The sequence below is a fragment of the Sabethes cyaneus genome, chromosome 2, assembly GCF_943734655.1.
Source record: "Sabethes cyaneus chromosome 2, idSabCyanKW18_F2, whole genome shotgun sequence".
Classification (NCBI taxonomy): Eukaryota; Metazoa; Arthropoda; class Insecta; order Diptera; family Culicidae; genus Sabethes; species Sabethes cyaneus.
In genome coordinates, this window is record NC_071354.1 from 50,761,407 (window position 1) to 50,775,868 (window position 14,462).

General features: G+C 43.6%; 2 protein-coding genes across 2 annotated transcripts; one reads left to right on the forward strand and one right to left on the reverse strand.

The window, feature by feature from the left end:
- Positions 1–228: 228 nt before the first annotated feature.
- Positions 229–2,273, reverse strand: LOC128737199 (nischarin). Its single transcript, XM_053831789.1, has 4 exons — positions 1,411–2,273; positions 1,224–1,345; positions 749–1,151; positions 229–693 (listed from the first exon to the last, which is right to left on the reverse strand). The coding sequence occupies exons 1-4, from the start codon at positions 2,159–2,161 to the stop codon at positions 470–472; spliced, it is 1,500 nt and encodes a 499-aa protein (XP_053687764.1). The 5' UTR covers positions 2,162–2,273; the 3' UTR covers positions 229–469.
- A 770-nt stretch (positions 2,274–3,043) lies between these two features.
- Positions 3,044–4,323, forward strand: LOC128737771 (uncharacterized). The gene is made up of 3 exons (XM_053832478.1): positions 3,044–3,239; positions 3,307–4,032; positions 4,094–4,323. The coding sequence occupies exons 1-3, from the start codon at positions 3,117–3,119 to the stop codon at positions 4,274–4,276; spliced, it is 1,032 nt and encodes a 343-aa protein (XP_053688453.1). The 5' UTR covers positions 3,044–3,116; the 3' UTR covers positions 4,277–4,323.
- Positions 4,324–14,462: the final 10,139 nt, after the last annotated feature.

Sequence of the window (14,462 nt, forward strand, 5' to 3'; positions counted from 1 at the left end):
TTCGTAGTCCAACGTCAGCTTATCTTGCCCAAATACATAAAATCGTCTGTCACTGTAATTTCGTCCCTGTCATTCCGGATTCTTGGTGGAAGGTTCTTTTTCGCCAAGAGCTCGGAATGACTAAATCAGATTTATATCTTTAATACGAACATTTTCTGGAGTTTTAGGGAAAATTTGGCTTCAAACCCATCAAACAACCAACCATTTAGAATTGTAAATGATCTCGTGTATTATAGTTACAATAAATTTTATATACAATACAGTAACCTTATCTCAATACAATTAATAACAAGGAAAATCGAGTAAAACATAAATTTCAGTCGGTTGCACCGTACTGAATTGCACTATAAGGTCATTTCAAGTAAAACAAATTATACTCGCTACAATATCTAACACGAACAAATAAAATTTACAATCAAATTAGACTGCCACGAGAACGAAACAGGAAATATTACCACGCGCGCCAACGTTATCTACTCTCACTTGAACCACTTGCACCGGCAAGGCTACTCTCTCCGTCAGCGGCACCTGTTTCAAGTAAAGTCTGCAGCTTTTGTTGCGAACTTTGTGCCGAAATACGCAAAGCGGACAGAACCAGCGCCGTATCGTATTCCGATTGGTTTCCTTTTTCGTTATCCAAATAGATCTCCTCTAAGCGTTCGCCGAAACGGGACAGAACGCGGGCGCGATAATCTGTCAAAGGAACAATTGATGATTTTTAAAAGTATGAATTTAAATTACTACTTACCAACGCTCCCAGCCACGGGATTCCCCATCAGGCGTAAGTTCTCGAGCAAAGGCAGATTTCCTATGTAATCTATTTCATTTATGTCGTCAATAAGATTACAGCTCAAATCTAAATTAACGAGCGAGTAGAGCTTGGACAGGCCTTCCAACGAACGTATTCGGTTCTGAGATAGATTCAAACTCACTAAGTTGCCCAACTGTACGTGCCAGTTGCGACACTCCGACAGTCGGTTGCAACGAAGGCTTAGCGCGTGCAGATTGTTCAAATGACTAAGATGTCCAATACTTTCGATTTGATTTTTGTCGAGCACTAAATCTTTAATATTAGGAAACAACCGCACGGTATGATCGATTTCTGCCAGTTGGTTATCCTTGAAGACGGCATGTTTGAGATTCTTCCATTGCTGGACGATTTCAAATCGAAATTACACATCATTTATATGGCATACGACATGGCAGCGATTTCAAAAACTTACCTTTAGACGATCCAGCTCCTGCACACTGTTTTTGTGAATGTCGTCACACAGTGTAATTTGACGGATGTGCTTTATCTCGCTCTTGTAGATTTCAATTCGCACCAAACTCTCGCGAAGACCACCTGCCAGCAACGAGCGAATGTAGTCATTATTTGAATTTAAGGTCGGAATCCAAATCTTTACTTACCAACATTCTCTACATTTTCTGTCGAAATACCATAAATGATCAAATTCTTCAGCCCTTTGAACACACTTAGCTCGTATCGCAACTGAGACGGTATTAGATTACTGCTGCCAATCGGTTTATGCAGTGCTTGCGGAATGTACTTATCGGAATCATCATCGTAAAGGATCATCGGAAGGCTGTTTTTCGTGGGCAAAACAATTACCGTTTCCAGCTGGGAACAAAAGTCCAAGATGTGCGAAAAGTTCAAACTGCTGTCGACCACTTCCGTTTGTGGACACGGTAGCTTAAGTCTTTCGCTGATGGCATGCAGCTCCAGAACGGAGAATCCGTACTTCTTAGACTTTGCTAGAAACGTTTCGCCTCGAAGGAAGAACGAGTTCGCCAAGTGCTGAGCGATGAATATAATATCATACCGGTGAAACTCGAGGAATTCTACGAACTCTTTCGGCATGGTCACTTTCAGAAAAATTAACATCTCCTTCAGGTATTGTTCCAACGCTTCCTGCCGCAGTTTAAGGAAGCTTGGGCTTTTATTTCCGATCACCTTTTTCGGAGGCAATTTGTCTTTCGCGACACTACGCTCCTGCACCAGTTTCCCATGCAGATCATCGAAATCGCGGTACCTTCGGTTGACGGTCCACATAACGTGGCCACACTTTACCAGGATTTCATAGTAGTTCACCCCGTCGACGGTGATGACCCTCGGAATAGAGATGCTGGTCTCGTTTACATGCAATTGATAGTTGGACATTCTCAAGCTCAAATCGTGCAGCGTCCGTAAAAGCTCATTTGTATTATAACTTCCCTAATTCAAAGTATTTGAATAAAAACTACGGATTTTTAAACAAATTACGAATGCAGAAAAATTGAAGCACAACAGAAGCTAAATTGTATTGATTGACATTTCTGTTCCACTTTTCGTATTTTGTTTTGATACAATTTGCGATGCATCTTCTGCATCTTGCGTATGAGTAAGCACAGGGTGCACAGACAAATCTAGAAAGTAGGCAATCTCTCTAACACTTCTGTGAGCGAACGTGCATTTTCGATGCTAAAATGTTTCTTGTAATCAGCAATATTTGAAAAAAGGTGTATATTTATTATCAATTTGTCATATTTTTAAATATTCAAATGATAAGTTTTAGAACAAAAATACATTTTATGTGATATCTTGAAAATTGTATCGCAAACGCACCCCTATCTATAAGAGATCTCTCGAACATCACAGAGGGGAGAAGAGCCTTTTTTAACTGTCAAAGTCTTTTTTCGATCCGTTTTGCTCGTTTTGCTACATACACACGGAAAAAAAAACCACAGTAGTTCTGCTTCAACACGTTAGGAAAAGTACCTAAACACTGTTTTATTTATTAAATTGTATAAAATGTGATTGGCTTTAATCTTAGTCAAAAGTGATACGCATTGTCAGAAAAAATAACAATTGTTGCTTAAAATATTGTTAAATCATACTCAGATTTCCTAGAATTCAATCAAAATTCAATTTGATTTTCGTATTAATATTCCACTGAAAATACCAGACATTTTTTTCGTGTGTTGTGGATAACTCGGTGGCTTGTAGACGCTTCATTCGTTATTTTTTTTTCGTTTAGATTTTTGTTGTTGAATTGAAGGTAAACAATGCAGTTAATTTGTTGATCACTTTCTCGTGCCTCTTATAATACTGGATAATCGGAAAATACACCGAAATTATGGGTAAAACACAAAGGCTTGCCTCATTCTGCCGCCTGTGTTTAACGAAAACCCAAAACAAAGTTCCGGTTTTCGATGAGAACAACTCCATTGGCCACCTTTTGCAGCTCATAGAAATAAAGGTAAGCGCAGCTTAAGATAATTACACGTTTGGAGAGGAAACGTTTTAATCAAAGTTCTATCATGTAGGTTAACTCTTCTGTGGAGCCAGACGCCGTCGTGTGTTACGACTGCGTCGTTACCCTGGAAGGATTTTTCCAGTTCAAGGAACAGTGTCATGTCAACGATGAATTTGTGAAAAACATTCCGGTCGAGGAGGAGCTATCCGCTTATTCCGATGAGGAGCTTCAAGAAGAAAACTCTGACGGCAACAGGGATGAGGAAGATGAAGAATCGGAAACTATTGATCCAGCGGACGATCCAGAGGACAGCCAATCCAGTGAATACATACAATCCAAAAGAAAAGCTAGCGTAAGTGCAACACCGAACAAAGCGAAAAAACTAAAACCGTTGGATGCAAACGACTTGGAAGAAATTGAAAAGGAATGTGCTGTCTATAATGTTCCGTCTAAATCAACGAGCCTACCCCAGGTGGAAGAAATGCTAGTGTTGGCAGAGTCATATCCGGACTTTTTCTATTTTGAAAAATGTCATCGATCTACCTACTTTTCTATGATCTTTTACGGGGAACGGTATAATTCCGCCCTCTTCACGGAACGCTACACCTATTGGCAATGCAGTCATCGAAAAAAATACCGCTGTCCAGCTCAGGTATGCGTAACGAACGATTACCAGACATTTGAGCGAAGATACGATCACTCTCATAAGGATATAAAGGACAAAGAAGGAACATTGTACACGCCTCTGCAGGCACTGCCGGAGATTTTCGATACCTGCCGGGAGGTGGTCGTGAGGGTAATTTTTACTCATGCTTAGTACTAAATCAAATGAGACTAAATAGTTCTTTTTTTTGCAGAAACGTGCCCAGCGACGGAAAAAGCTGCTTGAAAAGTATAAAAAAAAGCAATCTGGTAGCGTGAAAAATAAAGACGCTACCGTCGAGTGCTCCCTAAAGGAGGAGGAGGAAGTCCCCTTAGAGAACGATGAACCGCAGGACTACGATTATGAGGCTGAAGCCCTCGACAGTAGTGATGAGTGATTTTGTGTTTACCACAATTGAGAACGATGAGCGTTGCATTTTCCTAGAATACGAAATTATTTTGAATTCTTTAAAACAATAAACATCAGCCTGTCCTAAAAAAACGTTGCATGTTACAAATTTAAGAGAAAATCCAACTTTAATGCTAAAGTTTATTTGTTGGGCGTCTTGGTAGAGTACGAAATTTAAAGAAAGTTTCTACTATTTATTTTAGTCTGACAGACCAATTAAAAACTTTTCAATCGTACATCTGATGAAAATCGGCAGGTTGCCTAGGACCCGAAACGTAATGATACCGGACGACAGTGCGGCGAAAACGGTTCTCTTCATTCTCTTCAGGCACCAGGAACAGAGGGGAAACAGGAAAGCGACTTGTGACTTCTGAAAGTTCAATAGAGACGACTGTTTGAAACAGCATAAGTCACCCCGCTTTTAAGGTGACGACGACCGGGCAATGGAATAAAGATGCGGAATTGAAGCTTGGTGCAAAGAACTGGTGATTGCTGAAGTTCGTAACTGGTAATAAGGTGCTGATGGAGCAGCTGGAAACGCGAAAAATCGGTACACTGGAGGACACTGTAGGAGATCTGTCACGAAGGCGAGAAGAGGTGAGAAATCCGCGGCGGCTAAGTTCAAATTTACCAGAGCGATAGAGCCTCCAAAGAGCTAGGAACTTGCTTCGCCAAGCAAAACGGTTTAAACGTCTTTCTAAGACTTAACCACTCGTCATTGCTTTATCGGCTGACCAATCGGCTGTTACAGTATAGGACAATTTTACGGGGCTAATACAACGATCCTACTAACTCACAGTAGCATCGCTCAACCGAGATTCGAACATATAACCAGCATCGTACCTGAGCGGTTAATTGACTTCACTGTTTTTTAATATTTTTATGCAGTTTGAGAAAATCATCCCAAGAGAACACCTTAACCCTCTCTATCCCAGGGGTGTTTTGGTGGTTTACAGTTTTTGATCATGTAAAAAAGCTAATAATTAAGAATTCATCAAACGCAACTATACACTTTGTAAAAAAATGTTTTTACTACGTTATAAAATCAAAATATCCATATTTGAATGCCTCAAAAATTTTATCGGTCGATTTTAGTATCGGAAGTCATGGAGCACCTGTGCTACCATGGGACAGAGAGGGTTAAAACTCCTTTCCTATATTCTCTCGGAACTACCGTTAGGTTTTACTTCGGAATGGGGAACGTGTCTAAGCACTTCATCTACACTGGATACTACATGCCCTAATACATGCCTGGATACTGCTGCCCGCAACCTAAGCTACACCCGTCACGGTAGTCCTAAGCTGCCTATGCGACCCAATAGCTGACCCTAGCTAGATTATGTCAACCCTGTTGTTCTAGCCGTTGCAGCTCAGTAATTACATTTGTCACCGCCCTTTCGACGACTCTCGACGCACGCTGTTCCGCACACATTCTCTGCACGATGTTGTCGACGTTGCTGTCTACTCCAACGACGGCAAGCATCTCGCAGCGAGTGGCTTTGAAACGCGGGTAGTGAAACATCACATGCATCGGAGTTTCATCGGCTAGAATACAAACTGGATAGAAGGGTGACCATTCTCTCCTGCGCTTATGTAAATACTTCTAAAAGCACTCGTGAGCTGACGAAAATTGTGTGAAATTCAGCCGATTGTCGGCCATCACACCTAATTACTGAACATTTCGTTTAGACTTGGAGAAAATCTTGTCTCCCTACCAAAATTTTGGTTTCTGGGTCTTCTTATGGTGTCTCAATCGCAGATTGAGACCCATCACCGACGGCAGCATTTCCATTTCCTCGAGGAACTCCCCTACCACTGTTATGACGATATCGTCGGCGAGACCGGTGATCTCGACACCGTTGGGCAGCTTGAGCCTCAGCAGCTCATCGTGCATGGCATTCCAGAGCGTAGGGCCGAGAACCGAACCCTGTGGAACACCCGCAGTCACTTTATACCTCTTCGCGCCATCAACCGTGTCGTACAATAACGTCCGGTTCTGGAAGTAACTTTTGAGTAACCTGCAGAGGTGGTGCATAGGTGGTCCGCTACCCTCATCTTATGCAACGCTAGGGCGATCGCTCTTAAACTAGCACTGTTAAAAGCGTTTTTGACGTCATTCGTGACTATGGCACAATATCTGTCCTTACGCCTCTTTCTACCTCATCGGCTTTTTGACCCTCTTTATGACGGATTTGTCGTTACCAGCCCGGTCTCACTTTCCACACTTTTTTGTATTTTTATACAACACATACAACATACATACTACTAGGCAATTCTGAAGTGGCTCTAAACCGCCTTCAGTGCCTCGTTCTGCATCCCATCAAGATCAGGAGCCTTCTTCGTCTTTAAACCCCTGGCAACTGCAATGAGCTCCTCCGCAACAATTTCTTACTACGCTTTATCCCTTTATCTTTTTATTGAGCGCCAACCTGGCCGTTCTATCCTCAATCCCACGCGCTTCGATACCCGCATCGGTTCGGGCCCTCTGCGTAAACCTACTCTCGTCAGCGCGTTTGTTAGCTCCCTAGCAGTCAGGTTCGAGCGACCGCCCTCTGTACTGAGTGCCTCCACGAATAGGACTTTATCGAAGGCTTTAACCTTCCACATCCTACCGGTCGAACTAAGCCCTAGTGATAGTGGCCTCCGCCGGTTAATCCTGTACCGTATAGCTTGATGATCACTATGAGCATACTCATCGGACACCCTCCAGCCCATGTTTGCTAACAACGGGGAAACGCAGAAGGTGATATCGATGATCGATTGTTGTACCCCTCCGCAAAAGGTACTAAAGGAACCCTCGTTTACCAGACATACGTCTAGCTTAGACAAAGTTTCTAACAAGCTTTGCCCCTAGGGGTAGTAAGCCAACTATCCCACTGAATTATCCAGGCATTGAAGTCGCCTCCAATGATAATCGGCTTACGAATCTGCGATAATAGCAATATCTCAGGGATCTGGCAGAACAAAGGGATGAAATCAGAGATCTCCACTGCTAACGATTACACGTCATGGCTTTTACCTGTCGCCAGGACAGGTTCTCGTCTACAGCCCGGATGCCGTAGGCTAGGCTGCGTCGCCGTGAGCCTCTGGGTGTGCCTCTTCTACGCTGTCCTTTTGGATTCCAGTCGAGTGCTTCTCTGCAAACCTCGTTCGCTCCTTTCCTCAAGATGTGTCCGATCGACTTCCACCTACGTTCACGAATTTCTGTGGCTATCGGCCTATCGTTTTTTTGTATACAAAAAAAAATATCTGTGCAAAAATCTGTCCAATGCAAAACAATGAGCGTGGAAGGGACGGAGAGTCATTTTGCTGCCTATTTCCGTCTCTTTCACTCTCATTGTAAAAGCACAAAAATCTGTTTAATCTGTGTAATTGGTGAAAATCTGTATTCTATGCATACAGATTCTGTTCAGGCGGTTTCTTCCAAATATCTCTAGACACAGAATAATCCGTGCATGTGGAAACCTTGCAATATTGCACTTCGACTCGACTTTCGGCGACCGATTGCCAGAGCAATTGCTCTGCTATGTCGCAGTGATTGAGGTTAATTTGTGTAACCTTCTTAAACGCCGGACACGTTTGGTCCATCTGTGGTGTGCTTATTGCCCGCCTCTGCTATACAGAGCAGGCATATTGTTGGCTTCATACACCGCCTCGCGAAGTGGCCTTCCTCATTTGTATTTCCCCGCGCGATGGCCGAAACCCACGCAATTGAAACTGTGCTCCACACGCTGTTTGGCCGTGAGTGCACTCACATGGACCAACCAACCCTGATTTTGCCAGACGCTAGCATTTGGCTGGCGGTTGCGTCTGGCACGTTAATGGTTGGGATTTGTATATCTCCACATGCCTTTCGCAATCTAATGTCTGAGGGGTCACCTCAATTTTGAGTTGGTTCCTCAGAGCAACTAGCAGATTATCTGCCGAAGTTACCTCGTCGAGATTTTTGCACTCGACGAGCTTCGAGCTCTGGACCGTCGGGTCCTCCATGAGCTCAAAGAGCATTTCACCCGCTTGTGTTCGGCGGGTCTTCATAATGTTTGCCTCAAGCTCTTGCAACGTGAGGTTTGATTTAACTTTACGAAGGAGGTCTGCGTATGACAGCCTACCTGTCAACGTGACCACGATCGCAAATAACTTTTTTATACCTTAGGGTTCGACTTTATAGCCGCGGCCTCAATGGTTTATTTTTGTTAGACGGTTTCCACCTAACAACCAGTCTAAAGCTTCGCAGTGTTCGATAGAGAATGTGTGTGTTGAAGGTAATATACAACACAATGCTCCTGCCTTCCAGGGACGGCGCAGAACTGACCGTAATCTCCCACGAGCTACCAGACCGAAGACAGCGTGTGATCTTCTACCAAAATGTAGGCGGCATGAATTCTCGTGTCACTGACTATCGTATAGCTGCTTCCGATCGAAGCTATGATATCATCATCTTAACCGAGACCTGGCTCGATTCACGTACACTTTCTAGTCAAGTGTTCAGCTTTGACTATGAAGTTTTTCGCTGAGACAGAAATCCGCAAAACAGCCGGAAATCAACTGGAGGGGGCGTTCTGATAGCAATTCGTCAGGTATTAAAAGCGACTGCTATAGACAACAAGGATTGGGACTATTTGGGGCAGACCTAGATTTCAGCTGCGCTATATGATCGGAACTTGTTTTTATGCGTTGTGTATATCGCGCCTAACCGGACTCGTGACATCGCTCTTATCAATACGCACTACGAATCTGTCTTCGCTGTGATCGAGAGGGCTGCTCCAGTCGACCAGATTACGATACTGTGGAACTACAATCTGCCTGACATAACGTGGAAGCAATCGCAAGGCGGTTTCCTGTATCCCGACCCAACTCTTTCTGTACTCCACACTGGTGCTACCAGTATTCTCGACAGTTACAGTGCCGCCACCCTGTCACAAATCAATCACGTCGTGTTTCTTCTCAACACAAGATGCCGCACCATTCCTCTCAACAGCTCCACTGCCTTTAGTTAAAGATGTACCGCATCATCCTCCGTTAATCATTTCTGTGGAAGACAACTATACTAGCGATCTTGACACCACCACCACCGCTGCAGCTACGTACGATTTTTTCAGAGCAGATCATCGCAGCATCGCAACCTTCCTATCATCAATGGATTGGGATAACATGATTAACGATCATGACGCCGATACTGCCGCCCAAATAATTTCAAATGTTTTGTCGTATGTCATTAATAGACATGTCCCGAAAAAGGAAGTCGTTCCGGATCACTTGCTCCTTGGAAAATGAGGGAATGGCGAAAACTCAAATCACCGAAAAGAGCTGCTCTACGAGTTTTCCAGACACCATACGCTCTCACTACAGCACTACAGCTACAAACAGAAATTTTGGTTTGAAGGTTAGGGCCCCAACAGTCCCAGAGTAAATCACGAGTTCAAGCGAGCCACTCCTGTTTGTTTTCAGCAATATCAACGTAGAATTCAGAAGAAACTCTGGTCGCACTCCAAAGCTTTCTGGAAGTTTGTGAACTAGCAACGCAAGGAATGCGGGCTGCCCTCCTCTATGATCTATCGCGATGAAACTGCCTGAAATTTTACAGACATGTGCAGCTTATTCACTTTCAGGTTGCTAGCGTGTTTAGTCATGAAAGTTTAACCAGCGACGAAGTCGATTGCGCCCCAAGTAACGTCCCATCGTACGGTGAAACTCCGAGTGATCTGGGTATAAATACCGACACGATCTTCACTGCTGCTATGCAATTGAAGCCCTTCTTCAACCCCGGGCTTGATGGAATTCCGTCCGCTCTCCTGAAGAAGCACATCTCTTGTTTGGCTAGACCACTACAGCTCGTATTCCAGAAGTCCACCTCCAGCGGTATTTTTCCGTCTTGCTGGAAGTCTGCTTATATGTTTCCTGTGCACAAAAAGGCAACAAGCGAGATGTGGACAATTAGCGAGCAATTACATCGTTGAGTGCCATCTCGAAATTGTTCGAGCTAATCATCTTGGAGCCACTTTTTCATATTGCAAGCAATATTTGAGCGCGGATCAGCATGGATTCCTCCCTGGTCGATCCACTTCTTCTAATTTGCTGTGCTTACTACGCACCTCGTCGGCAACATATCTGCAATGACGCAAACCGACGTCATATATATCGACCTGTCAACTCGAAAGGCTTGGAATCGGCGGAACTTTCCTGTGATGGTTCCGTTCTTATCTAACACATCGTCAGTTGACAGTTGCCATCGGTGATTGTAGATCCAGCACATTCTGCGCCACCTCAGGTATTCCGCAGGGTAGTCATCTTCGACCGCTCATATTCCTGCTCTATTTCAACGACATGAACCTCGTGCTTGAAGGACCATGGTTATCATGTGCCGATGATCTTAAAATATTCTCCTGTATCGGCTCCACTGAAGACTCCATCGCTCTCCAACGCCAGCTGGATGTCTTCGCTAATTGGTGTATCTTAAGCAGAATGGTTGTAAATCCCTCAAAGTGCTCTGTAATATCCTTCTCACGTAAAAATGATGCTTTTATTTTCAACTACACGCTGCTATCGAGCACTATCGAGCGGGTCGATCATATCAAAGACCTAGGAGTAATCTTCGATACAAAGCTAACATTCAGCTACAATTTCGCAATGGTTGACTTCAAATTTGCCTTTTGTAAGACGTCCCGCCACACCAGCTTGGGGCACCCCGTACCTACGGCAATTAAAACGGGAGCGAGCGCAACCGAGCTCAACGCGCACATCGTCGATCGAGAACATTGCTGACTCAGGGAAAGTTTAAGCGCTGCAGTGATGAATATCGTCGTTTGAATGCTGTTTTGTACAAATCGTATGTGTTGCGAGTGCAACACATATCTCCGCAGAAAACCTAAAAACTTTTGGAATTTTGTCAATTCAAAGAGGAGATGTAAATCCATCTCTTCATGCGTCTGCTTTAATGGAACTGAATCTGAAACTGTCGCCGATTCTTGTGAGTTGTTTGCAAACTTTTTCGCATCTGTCTTCGCCGAGAAAACAACTTCGGACCTTGATGCGGATGTAGCCGCTGCGCATGTTCCGTCCGACTTAGTTGACTTGAACTTATTCGACATTACTACCAACATGGTGATAGAAGCTGCAAGAAAATTGAAGCGTTCATTTTCCGCGGGACCTGATGGTATTCCAGCTGTGGTGTAAAATCGCTGTGCCGAGCCTTTGGCCATTCCTTTGCGCACGATTTTTAACAAGTCATTCGAACAAGGTAAATTCCCTAATATTTGGAAGCAGTCATTTATGTTCCCAGTATATAAAACTGGCGATCGTCAAAACGTAAGAAACTATCGCGGAATTACGAGCCTGTCTGCTGCGTCTAAACTGTTCGAGATAATCGTGAGTGGAGTGATTTTGTCCCGCACTAAGAACTATATATCCACAGCGCAGCATGGTTTTATGCCTGGTCGTTCCGTTTGCACGAATCTGATGGAATTTACTTCGTTTTGTATTTCGGAAATGGAGAACAAGAAGCAAGTTGATGTAATCTACACGGACTTGAAAGCTGCTTTTGATAGAATTGTCCATACCATATTATTGCGTAAGCTTTCCCATCTGGGGGCTTCTCAACAGATGATTTGTTGGCTAAGCTCATACTTGCGTGGAGGAGTGCTGCGTGTGAAGCTTGGATCCTGTATTTCTTCGCAGTTTACGAACATGTCTGGAGTTCCGCAAGGTAGCAATATGGGCCCGCTGCTTTTCTCGCTGTTTTTCAACGATGTTACGGTCCTATTGGGTGCTGGTTGTAGACTTGTATATGCAGATGACTTGAAATTGTTTTTGGCTGTTGAAAAAATGGAGGATTGTCGCCGCCTTCAAGCTTTGCGCGATGTATTTGTTATATGGTGTAAACAAAACTGGCTTACAATAAGTGTTGCGAAATGCGATGTGTTGCGATGTGAGGTGATGAGTTTTTACCGCTTAAAAACTCCAATTCTTTTTAATTATCGGATAGATGGAACTGAATTGCGCAGAGTCGACCATGTTACTGACCTTGGAATTTTGCTGGACACTAAGCTCACATTTAACTTACACCGCGAATCAATTATCTCGAAAGCAATGCGTCAGCTTGGATTCATTTCAAAAATTGGCCGGGACTTCCCCACTGCCTCAAGTCGCTATACTGCGCCCTAGTTCGACCGCTGCTTGAGAACTGTTGCTTAGTTTGGAATCCTCAGCAAGTATCGTGGAACTTACGTGTCGAGAGAGTGCAGAGAAAATTTATCTGGATGGCTTAGCGACATCTACCGTGGCGTAACCCAGAGGAGCTCCCACCATACTTGGATTGTTGCCGGCTTCTTGACCTAGATTCACTTGAACACCGACGTAGAATCCAGAAGGCAGTGTTTGTGGCAAAAGTCATAAATGGCGAAATCGACTCTCCCCAGCTTTTGTTACTCATGGATTTTCGCGCTTCACAGCGTAATCTAAGATCCACCGGATTACTGCAAGCACCATTTCATTGCACTGCTTTCGGGTGTAATGAGCCTGTAACTGCTTGCATTAGAAAATTTTCGACAGTGGAAGAGCTATTCGATTTCGGACAACCATCGCATAAATTTGTACAAAGACTACGTAACAGAAACAGAAACAGAATTAGTATTCATGTAGACACTGTCAGATGAATTTAACAGAAAAATAAATAAATAAATAAATGAGTCTTATATCGTCAACAAATCCTCTAGGAGCATGGGATTCATTTTTAGAATCACCAAAAATTTCACCGACGTCTACTGCTTAAAAGCATTATACGGCTCCCTGGTCAGATCGACTCTGAAGAACTGTTCGGCGGTTTGGAACCCGAACTACCACAACAGTTCTGAACGAATCGAATCCGTCCAGCGCCGCTTTCTGCGTTTTGCCCTTCGTCGGCTGCCCTGGCGAAATCCGTATCACTTACCGAGCTACGAAAATCGATGTATGATAATCCACCTAGATACTCTCTCTCTACACGGAGAGATACATCTAAAGCCCTGCTAGTCGCTGATACTCTGCGAGGTAAAATAGATAGATTGCCCTCAATTTCTAGAGCGGATCGACCTTAATGTGCAGCCTAAATCCCTTCGAAATACTGCTATGCTGAGGACGTCATATCATCGTACGAACTACAGGAAATATGGGGCCCTCAGCGGTCTCCAGAGGACGTTTGACAAAGTAGCATTCATATTCGATTTCCATCTATCGCGCCAAACTCTTCGTGAACGATTCAACCGCTTCTTCAGCCAGTCCAATTAACTTGTCTATCCGTTTAGTTATATTTATGTGAATTTATTATTATTTATACACTTGACCACTAGTGTTAAGAAGTTAGACCAACATTAGGACCATGTAAGTCTGTTGATGTAATAAATAAATAAGAATAAGAATAATAGCCATCCCGGTTCTCAGCATTTGAAACATCTTATTTTACTTGTGTTTCTCTGTACTTGTGTATCGAAATTATTGTATTACATAACTCTTGCGATTAGGCTGGAACGCAGTTAGGTTTAACTTCTCGTTCGGCAATCAAATATATTTGATGACAACCGCACAAACCATGTACATATAAAAATAATTCCGTCAGCAATGGTTAAGATTACTTACTTGCTTATTAGTCCATGTGCGTCGGTCCGACAGAACAAAAGGGATAAAATCAGAGATCTCCACTGCTGACGCTTTCTTGCCGTGGCTTTTGCCTGCAGCCAGAACAGTTTCTTGTCAATAGCCCGGATGCCGTTGGCTAAGCTGATAATGAACCTCTGGGTCTCTCTCTTCTTGCTTGTCCTTGTGGATCCCACTCAAATGCTTCTCTACAGATCACGTTCGCTCTTCTCCTCAAGGTGTGTCCGATCCACTTCCACCTACGTTCTCGGATTTCTGTTGCTATCGGCCGATGACGACGATGGAGTTCCACGGTAGATATCCAATTATCAGGCGTACCGGAATACGGATTCAACGTCTGATTTGTAAATGTGTGTTAATAATCTGATTTGAGCGCTAGATTTTTGCAGACCTGCGAAGGCATCACTGGCCTTCCTGATCCGTTCTGCCCATTTAATGTCGATTCATGGATTGTACCTAGATCGTTTTTAATTTGTAACTTTTCTTTCGTTAAGACATAGAATTATCTAATGAATTTATTTTTCGAACAAACAATAACTTTCTGCATC